This window comes from Eumetopias jubatus, unplaced genomic scaffold, assembly GCF_037043125.1.
Source record: "Eumetopias jubatus isolate StellerSeaLion01/CBP00866 unplaced genomic scaffold, mEumJub1_p1.0 scaffold_7, whole genome shotgun sequence".
Lineage (NCBI taxonomy): Eukaryota > Metazoa > Chordata > Mammalia > Carnivora > Otariidae > Eumetopias > Eumetopias jubatus.
In genome coordinates this window covers 84768557-84789329 of record NW_028274813.1, presented here as the reverse complement: position 1 = coordinate 84789329, position 20773 = coordinate 84768557, and the positions used below count along the sequence as shown (strand labels likewise).

At 37.2% G+C, this 20773-nt stretch overlaps 1 protein-coding gene and 1 pseudogene across 3 annotated transcripts in view; one reads left to right on the top strand and one right to left on the bottom strand.

The window, feature by feature from the left end:
* The window catches only part of TTBK2 (tau tubulin kinase 2), a 155256-nt gene that overhangs the window by 75016 nt on the left and 59467 nt on the right, over positions 1–20773 (top strand). For 2 of the 3 annotated variants that reach the window (XM_088024749.1, XM_088024751.1), the window contains 3 exons: positions 5818–5891; positions 13209–13349; positions 14856–14960. In XM_088024749.1, the coding sequence (XP_087880875.1) occupies positions 5818–5891; positions 13209–13349; positions 14856–14960 (320 nt within the window). The remainder of the gene's footprint in view (positions 1–5817; positions 5892–13208; positions 13350–14855; positions 14961–20773) is intronic. The other variant, XM_088024750.1, reaches the window with a different exon arrangement.
* LOC114203687 (peptidyl-prolyl cis-trans isomerase FKBP3 pseudogene) lies at positions 8965–9923 on the bottom strand (annotated as a pseudogene).

The window sequence follows — 20773 nt, the reverse complement described above, 5'->3', positions numbered from 1 at the left end:
AGAGTGAAGTTGGACCCTAACCTCGTACCATATATGAAAATTTATTGAAAGTGGGGGCACCTGTCTGGCTCAGTTGGTGGAGCGTGTGACTCTTGATCTCAGGGTCATAAGTCTGAGCCCCACGTTAGGTGTAGAATTTACTTACAAATAAAAAAATCTTTTAAAAAATTTATTCAAAGTGGATCAAAGACCTAAATATTTAAAACTCTTAGAAGAATACATATGCGTAAATCTTCATGACCTTGGATTCGGCAGTGATTTCTTAGATATGATGCGAAAACTGCAAAGCAGCAAAATAAAAAATAGATTAATTGGACTTCATCAAATTTAAAAACTTTTGTGCTTCAAAGACCACCATCAAGAAAGTGAGTAGACAACCCACGGAAGAGGAGAAAATAGTTACAAATCATGCATCTGGTAGGGACTTTATCTAGAATATATAAGGAACTCATAACTCAGTAATAAAGAGACAAACAACCCAATTTAAAAATCAGCAAAGGATCTGAATAGACATTTCTGCCTAAAAGATAATACAGATTGCCAATAAGCACATGAAAAGATGCTCAACATTATTAGTGATTATGGAAATGTAAATCAAACCTATATTGAGATACTAGTTCACTCTCACTAGGATGACTGCAATGAAAAAAGATATAGAAAATAACAAGAGTTGATGAGGATGTAGAGAAATTAGAAGCCTCATATGTTACTGGTAGGAATATAAAATGTGCAGCTTCTTTGGAAAACAGTCCAGCAGTGCCTATGGACTGCTTAAGATTAAACATGGAGTTACCATATACCCAGCAATTCTGTTCCCAGTTATATATATACCCAAGATAAATGAAAGCATGTCTACACAAAAACTTGTATGTGAATGTTCATAGTAGCATTATTCATAGCAAACAAAAAGTGGAAACAACCCAAATGGACAACCAGCTGATAAATGGCTGAACAAAATATGTGGTATAGCTATATAATGAATATTATTGACAATGAAAAGAAATGAAATATTGATACATGATACAACATGGATGAGTTTTGAACACATTATGCTAGGTGAAAGAAGCCAGTCACAAAAACTACTTACTGTAGGATTCCATGTATGTGAAATGTCCAGAATAGGCAAATCTGTAGAGATAGAAAGTAGATTAGTGGGGCTGACTCTCATAGGGCTGGGAGAGTTGCAGGCAGAAATGGAAGTGACAACTAATGAGTATGGGTTTTTTGGTGGGGTGGGGTAGGGCTGATGAAAATGTTCCAATGTTTATTGTGGTGGTGGTTCAACTTTGAATATACTAAAAACAATTGAATTACACTTTAAATGGGTGAACTTGGTGGGGTATATTAATAATGTTCCAATAAAGGTATTATAAAAAACTTATTCATTGTTTAGAGTATCCTGTGCACAGCTGGGTACTAGAGTCCCTACCCTAGAAGTACCTACAGTCTAGGGGTCAGACAAGCAAACAAAGACAATATAGCCTTAAGATGCTGAAATTAAATGTGTATATCTATTATATTCTGGTGCCTTTCTGTAAAATAATGAGAATCTATGGGAATTAATTAAGTAGGAATAAAATGAGGATTGGCTTGGGTTTGACATCACTCCTGCTCTAGAGTGACATTAAGATTATTTAGATGTCATGGGGCGCTTGGCTGGCTCAGTTGGTAGAGTGTGCAAATCTTAATTTCAGAGTTGAGTTTGAGCCCCACGTTGGCTGTAGAGATTACTTAAAAATAAAATCTTTTTATTTTTTTAAGAGAATTTATTCATTTATTTGAGAGAGACAGAGAGAGCATGCGCGTGAGTGTGGGGGAGGGGCATATGGAGAGGGAGAAGCAGACTCCCGGCTGAGCAAGGAGTCTGATGTGGGGCTCGATCCCGGACCCTGGGATCATGACCTGAGCCATAGGCAGATGCTTAACTGACTGAGCCACCCAGGTGCCCCAAAATAAAATCTTTAAAAAAAAGATTATTTGGATGTCTTTTATACTGGGAGTTCTTAAACGTCTATAGAAGGGTTTACCTAGGGACTTCAAGTTGTTTCTGTTATATTTCTGGACCTCTCTTCTAATCTTACTGTGCATGAAGTTGAATAACTATTTTTGTGAACGTGGAGTCAGGATCAGACCTAGTGGTGCATAGCGTCGGAATGTCTTGTTTTTTTGTTTGCTTACCAACTAGATATAACCTAGGAGACTGCCTAATTTACCATAAAGATTGCTGTAGTTCTGGTATCTGGATTTTCCTCAGGACTCTTACCTAAATGACAGTTTATTAGGTGAGACCTGATATATTCTGGGTTTGGCAAGCTGATTCTCTCTTTCCCTTTCTCCACAGCAATGATTTTGAATTATTAGAATTCTCTTCAAGTATAACCTACTCTGCTCCCTTCATTTTTACAGATTATTTTGCTTAATTCTTCACATCTGAAAAATGGGGAAAATAATAATACTTAAACTGTGATGATTAAATGCATGTAAAGCACTTAATATAATGCCTGACACAATGTACTTCCATGCTATTCATGTTTTACTCGCTATCATTATTTATATTAATTTGTTTATTCACAGATATTGACTGGGCATTTCACTATCTGACAGGTACCATGCTAGTTAGCAGAGCAAGATAGGTATGGTCCCTGTACTCATGGAGTGAATCCTCAGTTTGTACTAGTTATTTTAGCACTCTACGTGGTGGTGAAGAATTACTGTTCCAGTTAAATTGTAGTTTCTCCGTGCTTCTAAAAGTTTGTACATATTATTGAACTAACTTTATTAAGGATTTTCATTAATTACAGGTATCTAAAATATAAGAGCAGTAGCACACTATGCTATAAAGTGTGAGATAAGAACTCATTAAGCTCTAACCTAAAGCAATGAAGATGTGTTGGTGAATCCTAAACAATTTACTGCTGACTTTGTATTTTGTTTACCAGTCAAGGATCTACAATTGATTTTTCTTTTTAAAAGTAGGATGTTTTCACTATTGAGAGATAAATAGTATTTTGGTATAGCGTACCATAAAGATATTTTTGAAAGAGCATTCCAAGAAGAGTTACATATAGTATGGCCTTTTGTTTTTAGATGGTTGAAATGTCTTTGTAATAGAGATCCTTAATTTAAATGTTATATGCTAGGATGGTGGAATTTTTTTTTAAAAGATTTTATTTATTTATTTGAGACAGAGAGAATGAGATAGAGAGAGAATGAGAGGGTCAGAGGGAGAAGCAGACTCCCTGCTCAGCAGGGTGCCCAATGCAGGACTCGATCCTGGGACTCCAGGATCATGACCTGAGCCGAAGGCAGTCGCTTAACCAACTGAGCCACCCAGGCGCCCCTGGAAGGTGGAATCTTGAATGGATAGTAAGAAAATACTTCCTAAATGATTTTTAAATTGTTCCTTTGAAGCTGAGGGAAAGAGTAAGTTGCTAATTGGCCATCATTTCATCCTTTCATTCTTACTGCAATTTACTAGGTGACAGAGTTTTGCAAACATTTATAAAATACATGTAAAGTGATGCACATGCATTGTACACATTGGGAATTATTGCTCCCACTTATTTCTTGCTAGTTCCAACCCTTTCCAACAAAAGCACAGAGAATGAGAGAATAATGTAAAAGAAGTAGAATTATTAACTAAAATAAGTCTGGATTGTATTTATATTTTAGGTCAATCAGTAGAAAGGTTTTTTTTTTTTTAATTCAAGTTGAGATATATTTCTCATTCATTCACCAAATCTTGCCCTTCTAGCTCTTGGCGTGTGACTTGCTCACTTTACAGACAAACTTCTTCAAAGATTGCCCTCACTGCCTCATACTTGATTTACACTTTAATCCGTTAAAGACTGGCTGCCGCCCTTTCCACTCACTAGTGACTTCCTAATTTTTATATTAACCGGCACTTCTCAGCCTTTCTGTAGCATTTGCCATTGGCTACTTTTGCCTTAAAATGCTTCTTCTTCTTGTATTTCTATAATACCCCTTTCTCATATTTTCCTCATACCTCTCTGGCTATTACTTGATTTCCTTCATGTGTTCTTTTATTTTTGCCCATGCTCTAAATCTAAATGTTGTATTTTCTAAAATTCTGTTCTTAGGTTAATTTTCTTTTCATTCTTTATATTCTTCCAGCCTGGCAGTTGTCCATCTGTGTGTGTAGTTCTGTCTGCCTTCCATGAACTAATGGTTCCCCAATGTATTTCTACAGTTCAGCTTTTTGCTCAGCAGCAGGCTTGAAATTACAATTGTCTGCTGAATTCAACAGGTTGTCCTTAAACTCAACATTCTAATATCCCTTACAGCCTATACAACCTACTGTATATTCTCTTATTTTGGTACAACTTACCATTTAATTGTACCAGTTTCTAGTCAAAAGCTGTCTTTAGTATCTCTCATATTTATCGAATTTTTTCCATCTCTCCTATACTATTTATAATTTAAACCATATTCTCTCTCTTGGGATATTGTAACTGTTCCTAGAGTGACCTTTCTGCCTTTAGAATTGACCTCTGTATAGTCTATCCTCATTGCCACTATAGCAGTGTTCTAAAGTACGATGTTTTAAGTGTGTTTTTCCTCATCTTAAAGTCTTTTAGATGCTTCTCATTACCCAGCAATAGATCCAATAGATCATATGTCCATCCATGGCCCATCTACTTTTGAATCATTTAGAGAACTTTTGAAAAGCTCCAACCTGTATTTTCCCCCATCGATTCTGAATCAGTAAAGAGTTTAGGAATTTAGAAAGCTTCCCAGGATGATTTTGATAAGTAGCCAGGGCTGAGAAAAACTGACCTCTCCATGTGGTTCACTTTCCTTGTTACAGAGTCTAAGACCTTTCAGGGCCTTGTGCCTCTTGCTTCTCCAGCATCTTCTCATGCTCTTCTCCCTTCATACGCTGTGCTCCAGCCAAAATGCCCTCTTCTCACCCTGGAGCCACCAGTCTTGATCCTTTTCTAGGACCTTTATTTGCTTTTGTTGAACCAGGGCAGACCCTAGATTGCTACCTGCTCCACTTCTGCTCTCCTCTGCGCCCTAGCCCACACCTCCTTGGATTTCATAGGTAAAACTCAGGTTGAAAACCACTGAACTGATCCAAATCAGTGAGGCCCAGAAAGATTAAGTGATTAAAGGACTGAAGTCATGTATCTGTGAATGGCAGACCATATCTAAAATTCAGGATTTATAATATAAATTCATTTATATTATAAATATAATATTTATATCCCCTAGGATTTATATTCCTAACAGAGTTCTTATTTATTGCTCCTCTGTTTTCGTATGTATGATGTCTGGGCAAAGTTGATCTGAAAGGACCTTTTAATTCTTTACTCCCTAAATAAATTATCATTGTTTATTCCCTCATTCATTTATTTATTCATTCAATAAACATGTATTTGACTACACACGGAGCAGTGTAGGGTCCAGGAGGAGGTGGGTAGAAAATTTGAATAATACAGATTTCCTATTTTTAAGGTTCTTAAGACAGGCCCTTTGTATTCAATTATAAAATACTGTACAGAAAAACAAATTATTAATTTTTTAGAAGAGAAACCATAGGGCGCCTGGGTGGCTCAGTTGGTTAAGCGACTGCCTTCGGCTCAGGTCATGATCCTGGAGTCCCGGGATCAAGTCCCACATCGGACTCCCTGCTCAGCAGGGGGTCTGCTTCTCCCTCTGACCCTCTTCCCTCTCATGCTCTCTATCTCTCATTCTCTCTCTCTCTCAAATAAATAAATAAAATCTTTAAAAAAAAAAAAAAAGAGAAACCATAATATAACCTTTTCCACTGTTTTCTGTCTGTCTTTTGTCCAGGGAAAGACCATGTTTGTAGATTTATTGGCTGTGGGAGGAATGATCGATTCAACTATGTGGTCATGCAGTTGCAGGTAGGTTACTTGGAAATGTATCTTAAAATATTTCAGTTTTGATCAAAGTACCTAATTGCAGTGGATATGAATAAAAACAGAATTCTTGGTATCATCTCAGAATGTTTTATATTATGCAGATGGAATTTTATTTAAACAGATTTGACATAGATTTTTCCAAAGATGGAAGGGTTGTTCTTGTCAGCTGTTTTAGTTGATCCATATCTTCATTGAGTGTCACCCTTGCAAAGTTTAAATCCCCATGTGGATTGCTGGATATGAATCTTGCCCTGTCCCTTCCTCTCTGTTCCCTTAAGGACTCTAGTTTTTTGGGGGTTTTTTGATGGAAATAATGTAAATTTATTGAAACTGGTTTTGGGGAGGATGGCTGGGTGGATAGTTGGGGATCTAGTTTTTAATCTTTGTGCTCAAGAACCAACTTTGACTACTTGAAAATTTAAGAATTAGTTGATATATAGGAGAAATGCATTCCTTTTTCTTTTTTCATTCTTTAATAGAGCTCTGTTCCCTAGATGGAGAGTGGAGTTGGGTTGGGGCAGCGGAGGAAAGAAATTCAGAAAGGGAGTTTTGGAGTAATGACTGCAGCAGGGAGATGAGGGAAACCATCCCATTCTCTCTGACAACTCCTCTGCCCCTGAACACACACACAGACACACATACCCCCTGAACTGTCCCATTCTCTCTGACAACTACCTCTGCCCCTGAACACACACACACACACACACACACACACACAGACACACACACACACACCCGGAACTGTCCCATTCTCTCTGACAACTACCTCTGCCCCTGAACACACACACACACACACACACACACACACACACACACACACACACACCCGGAACTGTCCCATTCTGACAACTACCTCTGCCCCTGAACACACACACACACACACACACACACACACACCCGGAACTGTCCCATTCTGACAACTACCTCTGCCCCTGAACACACACACACACACACACACACACACACACACACACACACACACACACACACACACACACACACACACACACACACCCGGAACTGTCCCATTCTCTCTGACAACTACCTCTGCCCCTGAACACAAACAGATACCCTCCGAACTATAGTCACTCTCAAAAGAGTAAAGCCCTGGTTCACTTTGCTGCCTCACTTAGAGTTATCAGGGTTTCCTTTCATCTTTTGCAAAATTTGTTTTTGGACATTGGGGTCTTTTATTTTCTTTCAACTTAACTGTATAGCAGTGATTTCAGAGACATAGATCCTAGCCTAAGGTTTCTTCTTCTCATCAGAGGACTTTTATTATTTTGCTCAGCTATCCTTCAACATTTGATTTAGATCTAAAGATATTAATCTTCCTATAAATGATAGCCTTAAAGTCTTTGGGTCATGTGTTTCAGTGTCTCTTGAACCAGCATAGTTTTATTTCTTGAAGCAGTTATCCCTGTTATCTTTTTAGATCATTAGTATAGATAGACCCTGCCTTCTCTCACTTTGGCCATTAATAATACAACTTTTTGTATGATATTGTATAGTTTTCTTCTGAATTTATTATATATCTTATTTGATCCTCACCATATCCCCATGGAGAGGATAGGACAGCTTTTGTCCCCTTTTTGCAAGTGAATGGGCTGAAGCTCAAGGAGGTTTGTGGTTTGCCTGGGGACTGACTGATTTGATAGGTGTTAGGGCTTTGTAGAAGCCTGAGGCCAGCATTCTTGGCACAATTAGAGAACACTCTTCAGTTTCGTTTTTGGGTTGCTACTGACTAGAGAATAAGGATAGGAACTTTCTCAGTCTGCAGAATCTCTCTCAGTCTTAGCACATATTCATTTTTATTTTACTTCCACTTGTTTTTATTTTATTTGCAGTTATTTAAATCTCTCTTTCTGGAAATGGGAAGCTTCTTAGTCTGGGAAAACTAAGGAGACCGGTATAGATCAGATAACAATGGCCCATCTTTGTGGCCTTTGGCGAGCTCCTCTGGACTCAACCAAGAACCTTTCCATTTGACTTGCATGCTGTATTTTTTCCTGATCATAAGAAAATTAATCCACCATTAGCCCGCCATCTGTACAGTTATGATTGACTTGATTTGGACTAAAGCTAGTATAATTGTTAGAGGGTACTCTCTCTTATATGACATATTGAAGATAACTCCTAGGTTCCCCTGTATATTGTGATAAAATTTACATACTCAGCTTCTCACGGGCACTTTTAATTTCTTCTAAAAACCCTAAATTCATTTTTTTTTTATGGTAGGTGGGGAGAGGCAGGAGATGTTGAGAGAGAATCTTGAGCAGGCTCTGTGCCTAGCACAGAGCCCAATGTAGGCTCGATCTCACGACCCTGAAATCATGACCTGAGCCAAAATCAAGGGATGGATGCTCCACTGACTGAGACACCCAGGTGCCCCGTAAATTTATTATTCTTAAATACTCTTTTCCTCTTGGTGATTCAGTTGTATAATATCTGCCTTAAAATTTTTAAGGACTGGGGTGCCTCGGTGGCTCTTAAAATCTATGGGTTCAAGAAGTTGTACTTATTTCTTTTCTCATTTCTACCAGCAAGACCTGGGACAAGTCTCATGAAATTTCCTTTCACCATTGAGGCTTTACATGAGCAGCTTTAGTATAGCCTAAGAGTGATATTTTGTGAAAAGCATTATCACCTAGGGAGGGGCAAAAAAATATTTTGAATCTTGTAACCGTACAGACGTAGATCTAGTTTGCCTGACATCAGAGCTGCCATATTTTTAAAACTTATAAACATACACAAAAATAGAATGGTATAATGAACACCCATGTACTCATCACCCAGCTTCAGTAGTTTTCAGTATGTGGCCCATCTTGTTCCTGATGTATTCTTCCTCTCCTCTCCCTCCCCAGATTATTTCAAAGCAAACTGAAGGCATATTTTATCTGGAAATACATGAATATGTATTCCTATGAGTCAGAGATTCCTTTTTTCTCCTCTTAATCACAGTACACAGTAATTCCTTCATAATAGCGTTAAATATCAAGATGATCTTCAGATTTCCTTATTGTATGTCTTTTATTTTTTTTTCAAGACACTGAATATGTTTTTATTGAGCCTTTTAGTTTACAACATGAGGTAAAAGGAAAGTCATTTCTCCTTAACCAATATTTTACACAGTTGTAGTAAAATATTTCGAACTTTAGGGAATTATAATGGATTACATATATTAAAAGTTGGGGATTAGGTAAACAATATCGGAGTTCTTGAATTTTCCAGTTGACTCTTCCCTTACAATAGTAACCAGCTCTAATTAGTTACATAAGTTTCTTCAAGGCCATGTTTCATTGTTGCTGATGTCTTTATATCCGAAGCATTGCTATTTCAGTCAATATCCACTAACTCCACTTCAAAAATGAGTTTTGCATTTGGTGGAATTTTGGCATCAGGCTGTCCTTTCTTTCCATAAGCCCATTCTGGTTCAATCTCTAGTCGAGCCTTTTCTCCTTTACTCATAGTTAAGAGTGCTTCATCCCATCCTCTGATAACTTTGCCTATTCCAACCTTAAAACTTAAAGGCTTGGCATTTTTCTTCTTCTTTGAACTCATTTGAATATTAGTATCAAAAACAGTCCCATCCTGTAGTGTTCCTGTATACCAGCAGTGAACAACATCTCCCTTTTTGGGAAAGTTGGTTTTATCTCCTTTTTTAAGAACAGATTTTATATATTTTGGTGGACCCTCATCCAGAGTCTCTTCAGACTTGGTTTCTTTGAGTTTATCTTCATTAAGCTTCACATTTTTCACCTGCTCAGACACTTTACTTATACTTTCAGTACCCTTGAAACGTTTACTTTCAAAAAGATGGTTGTAGGCTGTAACCAAATGGTCCTTGTTGGCTGTCTTGGCCACATTTTTAATGTTTCCTAGTAACTCATGTTCTGCAAGAAACGAATCTGAACCGTGGTCCTGTAGAAACTTGATAATGTCCTTCTTGGGTAGCTGCTCGCTGCGCAGCTGCTCCACGGTCCAGGCCCGCTGTGGTATGGCCGCCGCCATCTTCCCTCGCTGTCTTTTATTTTTTTTATATTTGAATTCCTTAAATCTGGTTTTACACAGGGTTCCACACATTGCATTTGGTGGATATAATTCTTAAACCTCTTTTACTCTATAATAGGTTCCCTCTTTTTTTTGTTGTTTTTTTGTTTTTAGTTTTTTGTTGTTATTGTTCATACTGTCATTGATAAAAATGAAGTCATTTATCATGAAGTTCTCATATTCTGGAGTTTGCTGATTATCTCCCTCCTTGTTTAACATGTTCTTCTATCCACTGTATTTTCTGTAAACTGGTGATTAGCTCTTTTGTTTTAATTAGCCAGAGTACTTCAGAGGTGAGTGGTATGCTTCCTCTTGCATCACATCAGTAAGCAATGTCTGGGTTGTCTCTTTTTAATATTGTTAGGAATGATCCTTGAGATTCAGGGAGATAGTCAGCCTGATGCATCCTTTTTAAAGTTCCCAGTGGTTTTTCTCTTAAGTTTTATCAACCCATTAGTAATCATTGCCTAGATCCATTACTTCAGTGCGGCTGCAGATGTACTATTCTAATTCTGTCAGTCTTTCTTAATTTATTAGCTGGAATTCTTTTTCAAAAAAGCACTCCACCAACTACTTAGGTTACCTGAGATAAATTTTATACACGAAGGGCAGGACTAATACTTGTTTCTTTCTTCTTTTTACTAGTTTTCAGAATAATGAGTTGGTTCCCTAATATTTTCCAAAGAGGACAAATGAGCTCTCTCTTTTTAAAAAAATAGGAGTTCATGCATTTCACATATTTTATGGTTATCAATTATTGCAGTTGTTTTTCTTTTTAATGTTCAAATTGTTCCATCTTTGGCAACAGGTGAAACCAGATTGGCTATGAACTGATAATTGTTAATTCTTGGTGATGAGTAGGTATATGAGGGTTCATTATATTATTTTCTTTTAAGTGTATTTTACATTTTTAATAGTAAAATCCACTTGCATTTTTATTGGGATCATGTTAAATTTATAGAATTACTTAGAGAAAAATGAATTTGCTTTTTTCATTCAATAGTATTCATTCTATGTTATTATGAATAAGGATTCTTTTTTTTTTTTTTGGTGGCTGCATACCACTCAGTAAGATGAGTGTACCATAATTTATTTAACCTTTCCTTTATTGATAGATACCTAGATTGTTTTCAATTTTTCTCTATAACAGATAATGACTACTTTTAGTTTATACTCTGAAGTATAATTTGATGGATAAAACCTGCTTGTACTTACCATGTTAATAACTTTCCTCCAACAAAAAAACCACTTTCCCCCATGCTCAGGTCATGATCCCAGGGTCCTGGGATCAAGCCCCGCATGGGGCTCCCTGCTCAGTGGGGAGCCTGTTTCTCCCTCTGCCTGCCGCTCCCCTGGCTTGTGCACTCTCTCTCTCTCTGTCAAATAAATAAATAAAATCTTTAAAAATTAAAAAATTAAAGATTTGAAATTTAAAATCATTATTAATACCATAAACCGAATTAATTCATTTTCTTTCAAAAGCTCTTATAATGGTGAAAGTTGTTTACAAATAAAGTTCTAATATTTCTTAGGTATATTTTTTGAAATCAAAATACTGATTTTTGAGAAAAAATTACTAGAATGCTAATAAGTTATTAGCTACTCATGGGATTGTAAAACTTGTTGTAGATTATCATTTATTTGACATTTGCTGAGATGTAGAGAACAATAAATTCTCCTAACATGAAAATTTCATAATAAAGAGAACTGCCAGTTTGTGCTGTGAGAAATTTTTTTTTTAATTTTTTAAAAGGTTTTTTATTTATTTATTTGACAGAGACACAGTGAGAGAGGGAACACAGCAGGGGGAGTAGGAGAGGGAGAAGCAGGCTTCCCGCGGAGCAGGGAGCCCGATGCAGGTCTCGATCCCAAGACCCTGGGATCACTACCTGAGTCGAAGGCAGATGCTTAACGACTGAGCCACCCAGGTGCCCCTAAAACTGCATTTTTAAAGAAGCGATGAAGTGGGAAAGGCTCCTGACTTTCTTGTACTTTCTCGATTCTTCAATTACTTGAGTGCTAGTTAGTATTTTAAGTGGCACTGAAATAATTTAAGAATTTATTACTTTTTCAAAAGTGAATCAGCTGTCTTCTGTTGAGGTGATGGCATTGGTGGTATTAATCCCTAACATACACTACAAAATTTGGGGAATAGAGAGATTAGGCTATTTAAATTCTCTTGTGATAGAGGAGCCAGTTTCCATTCTTTGGGCCATAGAACTGCAGCATCATAGCCCTGCTCTTCTCATCAAATTATTGGTTTGTTACCTAGGCAATAAAGAACTTTCCGGATGGAGCAGCACTGTGAAGTGAACAAAACAACAAGTTCAAATTCAAACAGGTTTAGATGTGAAAAACAACTTTAGTAGGTTAACATTGTTTAAACTTTCTGAGCCTCAGTTTCTTCATCTGCAACATCTTCTATTTTAGGGGGCTGTGAGGATTAAATGCAATCATGATGTAACACATCTGGCATAAGCTTTTATCTGTTGATACAAGCAATTGAAATAATTGAGTTTGTTTCATGTCATTTTTGTTTATAATAACAATAATTAGCATTTATTGAGTACTTACTGTGTCCCAGGCAGTATGGTAAACACTTTATGTGGATCTTGTTTAATCTTCATAGAACATTGCGAGGTAGGTATCATTGCCCTCATTTTATAAGGAAACCATGACACAAAAATTAAGTAGTTTGTATGGGAGCATGTTAGGCAGTAATGAGGAATTATTGCTCTGGGTACATACATTTTCTATATTTTCAAATAAGACAATATTTTGTTATGGCATGAAAGACAAAGGGAAACACGATGACTCAAAAACATAATATGTTCAAAAACTTCTGGTTATTCTTAAATTTGTCTGAAACATTCATGTATTACCTTAATGGAATCTCTTCTCTTGAATGAGAGGATCACGATTTGGGTAAAATCCTTGCTCTTTCTGTCAAAACATTTTTTTAAAGATTTATTTATTTGAGAGGAGAGAGAGATCATGAGCATGAGCAGGGGGAGGGGCAGAGGGAGAGAGAGAGTCCCAAGCAGACTCCCGGCTGAGTGTGGGCCCAGCGCAGGGCTCCATCCCACAACCCCAAGACCACAACCCGAGTGGAAACCAAGAGTCGGATGCTCAACCAACTGGGCTACCCAGGTTCCCCTGTCAAAACATTTTTAATGATAAATGAATAACTTCCCAGTCTTCTCTTATAACATAGTACCATATTTGGAAGTGTTTATTTGGTTTCCACAGGGTCGGAATCTGGCAGATCTACGCCGTAGCCAGTCCCGGGGTACATTCACCATTAGCACTACTCTTCGGTTGGGTAGACAGATTCTGGAGTCTATTGAGAGCATCCATTCTGTGGGATTCTTGCACCGAGACATCAAACCGGTAAGGGGCCTTTTCAAGTCCGAGCACAGAATGAGTTTGCTTTGTACTCTTAATCTGATGATGGGATCCAATAAATTATGAATGTAGCTTTCTGTATTTGCTTTCCATTATTAAATACAAGGTAATATTTTAATTTCAGTAACTAGAAGCAAAATGTAACTTGTCTCTCAATTTTTTAAAAGAATTCTAATTACATAAAAAAAAATTTCTAACTACAAACCACAATTTAACATTCAAGAGCTTTTCTCATACAATGAAAATGTTGCTCACAGCCAAATTAAAAATGATTAATGCTTGACTATTATTATTATGTGTGTTAACATTTCTAGTTACTTAGCCTTACACCAAAATTGGAAGTTATTCTTTAGATTTCTTTTTCCTGATACTGTGTAAAAACATATACATATGTTGCTTTTAGATGTATGCACTGTGTTCTCTGAACTATTTCTCAAGTGACAAATTGTACTTATAAGGAACCATCAATTATGAAAGACATTTTTTCTTCTGAGTGCTACAGTGGCAATATATAGTATTTTTTTCTATTCCATTTCTTCTTAGAAATTGTCATTTCCATAACTGAAATATGCTTTTATTTTTCCTTCTTGGTTTTTTTATTGCTCACAAGGGGAAGTGATCCATTTCTGATATACTGTATTTACTATAAATATATCATGTGTTGGTTAGTGCAGTTGAAAATTACACCCATCTGTAGCTACATGATTTTTAAAATTAAATAGTTTACATGAAAATGCCAACTAAAATTAACATTGTAGAGTCAGACTTAATGTAATGTAGATTTCTCTTGCACTTAATTCTATGCCAAACTAAATGTCACTACTTTAAAAACATGGTGACTGAAGACTTTCCATTTTCATCTGAAAGCTCCCTAAGTAGAACAGTATTTTAAAATAAAAGCTAACAATTCTGTTGCAGTTTTGCTTTTCCCTTTATAAATTCTCTTTTTACATACACCATCTTTGCAAGTCTGTGCTTATTTAACATTACATTTATTTTTTTAAGGGAAGAATGCAAAGTATATTTTCCTTAAGTCTGTTTTGAAATGTTTCCTTAAATTGAATTTTAATTTTTTTGCTTAGTGAAATTCAGCTTTATGATGCTCATAGGAAATTCATTTAAATTTCTAGCTATGTATTTAATTTTGCTCACTCCTAGTTCCTCCCATTTTAAAAAGGAAGAATTGGGCTGTCTTTAAAGCAGTCACTTAGACTAAAATTTCAAGGAACGTAGAGTTACACTTGAGTCAGTATTATTTGTAACTTTGTTCCATCACTTAAATTCTTTGTTCCTCAAAGTTACCTGCTCCTGGGCATTAATAGAACGCATAACGAGATTATGTATTAACATCCAGTAAACATCATGGATTAAAGTAGTGTATTTGAGACATATGTATTATATAGAGTTTAAATAGAATTAAAATATAGGAAGGATAGATGTAAGGACTTAGTATTGTAAGAATATGTATATTTTCCTTCTTTGCTTTTCTAGTCGAACTTCGCCATGGGTCGCTTTCCTAGTACATGTAGGAAATGTTACATGCTTGATTTTGGCTTGGCTCGACAATTTACCAATTCCTGTGGTGACGTCAGACCAGTAAGATTTTTCATATTATTATTAAAATATTCAAGAATTAACCTGTTATTTATAGTATCACTTTTAAAAAAAGATATATGAATTATGTATAGAATGGATCTTATCCAAGAAGTAGCATATAGATTTTATGATGAAATTATAGGATAGAGTTAATTAATTTTATCGAAAGTTGTAGCTTTAATAAAAAAGTACATTAGGGGTGCCTGAGTGGCTCAGTCAGTTAAGCATCTGCCTTCGGTTCAGGTCATGATCCCAGGGTCCTGGGATTAAGCCCCGCATCAGGCTCCCTGCTCAGCGGGGAACCTGCTTCTCCCTCTCCCTCTGCTGCTCCCCCTACTTGTGCTCTCTCGCTCTCTCTCTGTCAAATAAATAAATACAATGTTTTAAAAAAAAAGTACATTAGACACAGACTTAGAGTGGATTTGTAGTAAGAACACACATTGGCCCTTTAGGATCAAGGGTCTTTTTTGCAGTCTGAGGCTCTTTCTATATCCTGCAGTTCTGTTTTCATTGTTGTACATTTCCTATCCAGAAGGCCGTTTCTGTTGCCTCTCTCCACCCCCAAATGGATGGGTCATACTTCCCTGTTTCTTTGATTCCTTTTAATTTTTTTGTTGGAAACTGGACATTTTAGATAATATAGTTTTAGATACGGGTCCTCCTTTCCAGGGCTTGTTATTGTTATTTGCTTGTTTATGTGTTTAGGGATTGAACTGGATTAGTTTCAGTGAGGGCTTTTCCCCTGCCACCCTCCCAACCCCTCCCCTTCCCCAACACAGAGTATTAGGTCTCTGTTTTTGCTCCTGGGGCAGTCAACCTGCGGTCACCCTGGAATGACACTTGTACTGGTAGGGCTCTCTTCTGCACTTGCCCTGGCCATACCCAGTTTTTAAGCTCCAGTAATTGCTGGCTGACTGCCCTGTTGTTTGCAGTAGTACCCTGGGGCATAAATTCCTGGACAAACTAATATAATCAAATCTCTGAGGTCCCAGTTTGTGTTTTTCTGACCTTGGGAGGCCTCCCTCCTTCCAATTGTCTTACTCCTCCTGTTCTCTCTTACCTGGCCAGCCTGTAGTCTAGGCTTTATCTTCATTAGCTCCACAGATCTCCCAATTCCCAATACCACAACCTCCCTATTTTTGAGAAATGCTTTAAGTTTAAACTTTACTGTTGCAAACAAGATAAGTTCCTTTGGGAAGAGATTAGGAGGTGTCTTTTTAAATGGCCTTTCTCCTGCCCCCAGGCAAAATCTCTGAGCCAGGGCTCTAAAGTTGGGCTGAGGACTATGGTAAGCTTCTGAATGACATCCTTTCTTTTTAGGAGCTGAGATGGGGCAGAAGGTGGAGATCTTTCAGCTTGTCTCTCCTGGCATGGAAATACTGCCTCCTGAGCTGGGGTGGTGGTGGTGGTGGGGTGTGGGGAGGGCTTTTGGGCCCTCAGTATTGTCAACATATACCCAAGGTAGACCCTCCATTTCATGAGTGGCGCTGGGTGCAAGAAAGAAACTTCTCTATCCACACTAACCCAGGACTTAGCCTCCCCCGCAACAGAGAGCTGGAAGAACCTCAGAAATGCTGAAGTCCTGCTTCTATGGGAAGAAAGCCCTCTGGCTGGGAACTGGGGAATGAGGGAGTCCTGTGTCCTTGGTGGCAACAGTCTGGAGTGGAGCCACCCTCTCTGCTCTGGAAGAGAGGAGGGAGAGAACGGTTTGGGTTCAAGTACCATAGAATTTTCACTTTTCTTGAATAGATGTTTCTCCATTTGTTATTTGCCCTCAGGACCGTTTCCAAGAGCTTTAGTTTTTTTTTTTAATTTTTTATTGTTATGTTAATCACCATATATTACATAATTTGTTTTGGTGTACTGTTCCATGATTCATTGTTTGTTCATAACACCCAGTGCTCCATGCAGTCCAAGAGCTTTAGTTTTTTAAAATAATTTTCACCAGTTTTACTGGGGATCAGGTCATTGGAGCTCCTTATATTGTCATACCTGTAGTTCAGTTCTTCTGATGTCTCCTTTTTACCTTTAGTTTTGTTTTAACTTGGTACTGATTGTGATTTTCCTTTTCTAGCAAATTAGTTGCACAGAAGTTGAAATACTGATTTTTGAATGAGCTAAGTATGTAATAATAGACTTGTATACATAAATGTAAATTATATTTAAAATATAGGCACATGAGAATTTAGGTGCCTAAAAATTATGAGAGAATCTTTCTGATTCTGGTGAAGATCTTGCATTAATAGATAGCAAAGCAGGTAAAGAATTTAGGTTCTGTGTAGCTTGCTAGATTGAATGTATTTCTGGAATCCCATTTCTTTTCCAGATATCTTTTATTTTTAAGTTTTTAGACTATTACCAGGTTATTGTTTATTCATACACGTAACATATTTAATGAGCACATAATATGTGTGAGGCATGGACCTAGGTGCTGGGACTGTAGTGGTGAACAAGCTGACCAAAATGAGGCTTTTATGGAGGTTATATTTTATTGGTGAAGACAGATAAAAAACAAATACATAATTTTAGGTAGTGATATATGCTTTGAATAAACACAAAGCAGTGTATTTTTTTTAAAGATTTTATTTATTTATTTGACAGAGAGAGACACAGCGAGACAGGGAACACAAGCAGGGGGAGTGGGAGAGGGAGAAGCAGGCTTCCCGCAGAGCAGGGAGACCGATGCGGGGCTCCATCCCAGGACCCTGGGATCATGACCTGAGCCGAAGGCAGACGCTTAACGACTGAGCCACCCAGGCGCCGCGACAAAGCAGTGTATTGACATAGAGAGTGATGGGCAGTGAGAATAGGAGACTACTTTAGTACCAGAAAAAAAAAAAGGAGAATATTTTAGAAGTATTAGTTTAAAAAGACTTCTCTGAGGAGGTATCGAGTTGAAAGTTGAATGAAGTATGAGAATAAGCCATGTGAATATCTGGAAAGAGAGTTTTCCAGGCAAAGGGAATAACAAGTTTAAAGGCCCTGAGGCATAGTAAATTTGGTCTGTTCAAGAAAAAGTAGGGAGGCTACTGTGGCTTTGCACAACATAGCATAACATGATGAGGAGTTAAGTGGAGAGAGGTGAGCTGTGAGAGGTTGGTTGGCCCTAGATTGTGTATGATTTTGCAAAGATGTTTTATTCTAAATATGATAGGAAGCCTTTGGAAAATTTTGAGCAGGGTTCTTGCATAATCTGGTACCTGATCTGTCAATAAGGTGATTACATAATGGAATTATATACAGAAGTAGATTATATTTAAAACATAGCCATAGGAGAATTTCAGTGCCTGGAAATTGTAGGGAGACTATCTTCAGTTTTATCAGTATTCTTGTGTAAATTAGTAGCCATGCAGAAAAGAACTTAGGTTCTGTGTAGTTTGTTATATTTGAATATATTTCTGGAATCCCGTTTCTATTCTAAATAAGTTTTTCAATTTTTAGAACATGTGTTTTTTAAAAAAAAAAAGTCACTCTGGCTGTGAAGAGGAGGCTGTTGAGAGCAAGAGTGGAATCAGAAAGTTACAAGTGAGAAGGCTAATGCCATTGGTCCAGTGATTATTGCATGCGACTGGGACCTAGGGCATTAAGGGTGCGCCAATGAAGGTGGTGAGAAATGGTCATATTTAGCATATATTTTAAAGATAGACTTAACAAGCCTTCCTTTTGGATTTGGTAATATCGGGATATCAAGGAAAAAGAAAAGTCAAGATTGACTGCTAAATTTTTGTCCTGAATGAATGGTCATGCCATTAACCATGATGGGGAAGAAGGCTGAAGAGTGGATTTGATAAGGGAAAAACGAGGTCCTATTTTCTAGAAGTTAAGTTTGAGATGCTTCTTAGATTCCGGATGGAAATAACAAGAAGGTGATTTGATATGGTAATATAGCTCAAAAGAGAAATCAGGACTGGAAATATAAATTTAAGAATCACTTGATTGGGGGTGGGGGTGTAGCCGGGGCACAGGGGTGCAAGAGTACCTGGCTTTGGTGGTCCCAAGTAGATGAGGTTCAACTACTTGCCACTGAGAAAATCCAAAGGCAGAGAGACAAGTAGTGGTCAAACAAGAAAAGAATGTATTCAATGGATGCTCAACGTACTGAGCCACCCAGGGTGCCTTCAGAGCTATTTTATTTTATTTTTTTTTTAAGATTTTATTTATTTTAGAGAGTGAGTGTGGGGGGGGAGGGGCAGAGGGTAGAGGGATAAGCAGACTCCATGCTGAGCACAGAGCTTAACGTGGGGCTCCATCCCACAACCTTGAGATCATGACCTGAGCTGAAATTAAGAGTTGGACGATTAACCAACTTAGAGCTGTTTTATTTTAAAGAAGATTGGTAAAACAGGGAAGTAGTTGAAAGGGAAGTAAAATCCTTCATTCCTGAGTTTATTCATTTCCTTCTTATTTATTTTTTTAAATGGCAGTTATTATAGCATGCTTGTGTACTGATGGTAATGCTCCAGGAGACATGAAAAAAAATGATAATGTAGGACAGAGCAGGAACAATTCTAGGAGACACATTCTTGCATGACCAAGGGAAGGAACCTGAGCACAAATGATGAGGTTAGCCCATTCTCTAAGAGCAAGAACACTTCTTCCATTGTAACTGAGAAAAGGCTGAATAAGTAGACACAGATACAGGTAAGCATTTAGATTTGGTAGTGGGAAGTTGAAGTTCTCTCATGGCTTTTATCTTCTTCATGAAGGTAAGGCCTTTTGCTGAGAGTGCAGAAAGGTGCTGGAGGTTGACGAAAGAGGACAAGTGACATCGTTACCATGGGGAGGGAGAAGAGAACTAGCCTCAGCAAAATAGACTGTAGACCTGTGCTGAAAGCTCATTTGAGTATTATGGTAATTTAAGGTGAGATTGTCAGTACAGTTTGTTTTTCTCTAGACACCTTTAACTGCTTGTTTAGAAATGCAGTTTAGTCTAAGAGTTAGGTTTAACCTGAGTAAGGATCAGGTTAGCACTATGGAAGAGTGAGGGAAGAGAGTTGAGAGAATAGTTCACTCTGTAAGGAATGAACTTTCCCTTTTTGTTACATATCACTAGCTAGTTCCTTTTAGAATTTCAGTAGGATTTTCATGGTTTTCTTTAAATCTCTTAAATCTCAAATAAATTTAATTTCATACTTTTTTCAATCATGATTATGATTGAAATCATTTTTTCATATTGCTCCACTAATATAAAACCAAAGTTGCCTTTGTAGTTTTGTTTCATATCATACAATTTTGTTTATTTATTCCTTTTAAGAAACTTGAGTCACTTGAATTGTCTAGGTATGCCATCATGTTATTTGCAAAAAATCAATATTTTTATTTTGTCTTGCTATATTATGTATTCCAGAAGAGTGTAAAAAACACATATCAAAATTTTAAGGAAGAATATTAAAACATCTATGGCCTCCATCTAGGTTAAGAATTAGCTCATTAGCACCATACATCTCATTCCCTTTTCTTCCTCAAGCAGCATTGTCTAATTGAAGTTACTGTGAGCATGGAAATGTTCTGTATCCGTACTAATATGGTAGCCACTAGCTACATGGGCTATTGAACACTTGAATTGTAGCCAAAGCAAATGAGAGACTGAATTTTAAATTTCATTTAGTTTTAGGTTGCTATTACATTGGCCATTGCAGCTCTAGAAATAACCTCCATTCTGAATTTTGCATGAATCAGTCTGTCTTCTGTCTTCTGTAGACTTGACGGTACTTGTTTTGGAGTATGGAGCAGATTCAGGTGGCTTTTGTAAAATAGTACAGTTATCATGTGGCTTTCATCTAGCTTCCCCCAGTGATAATAGCTTACATAAT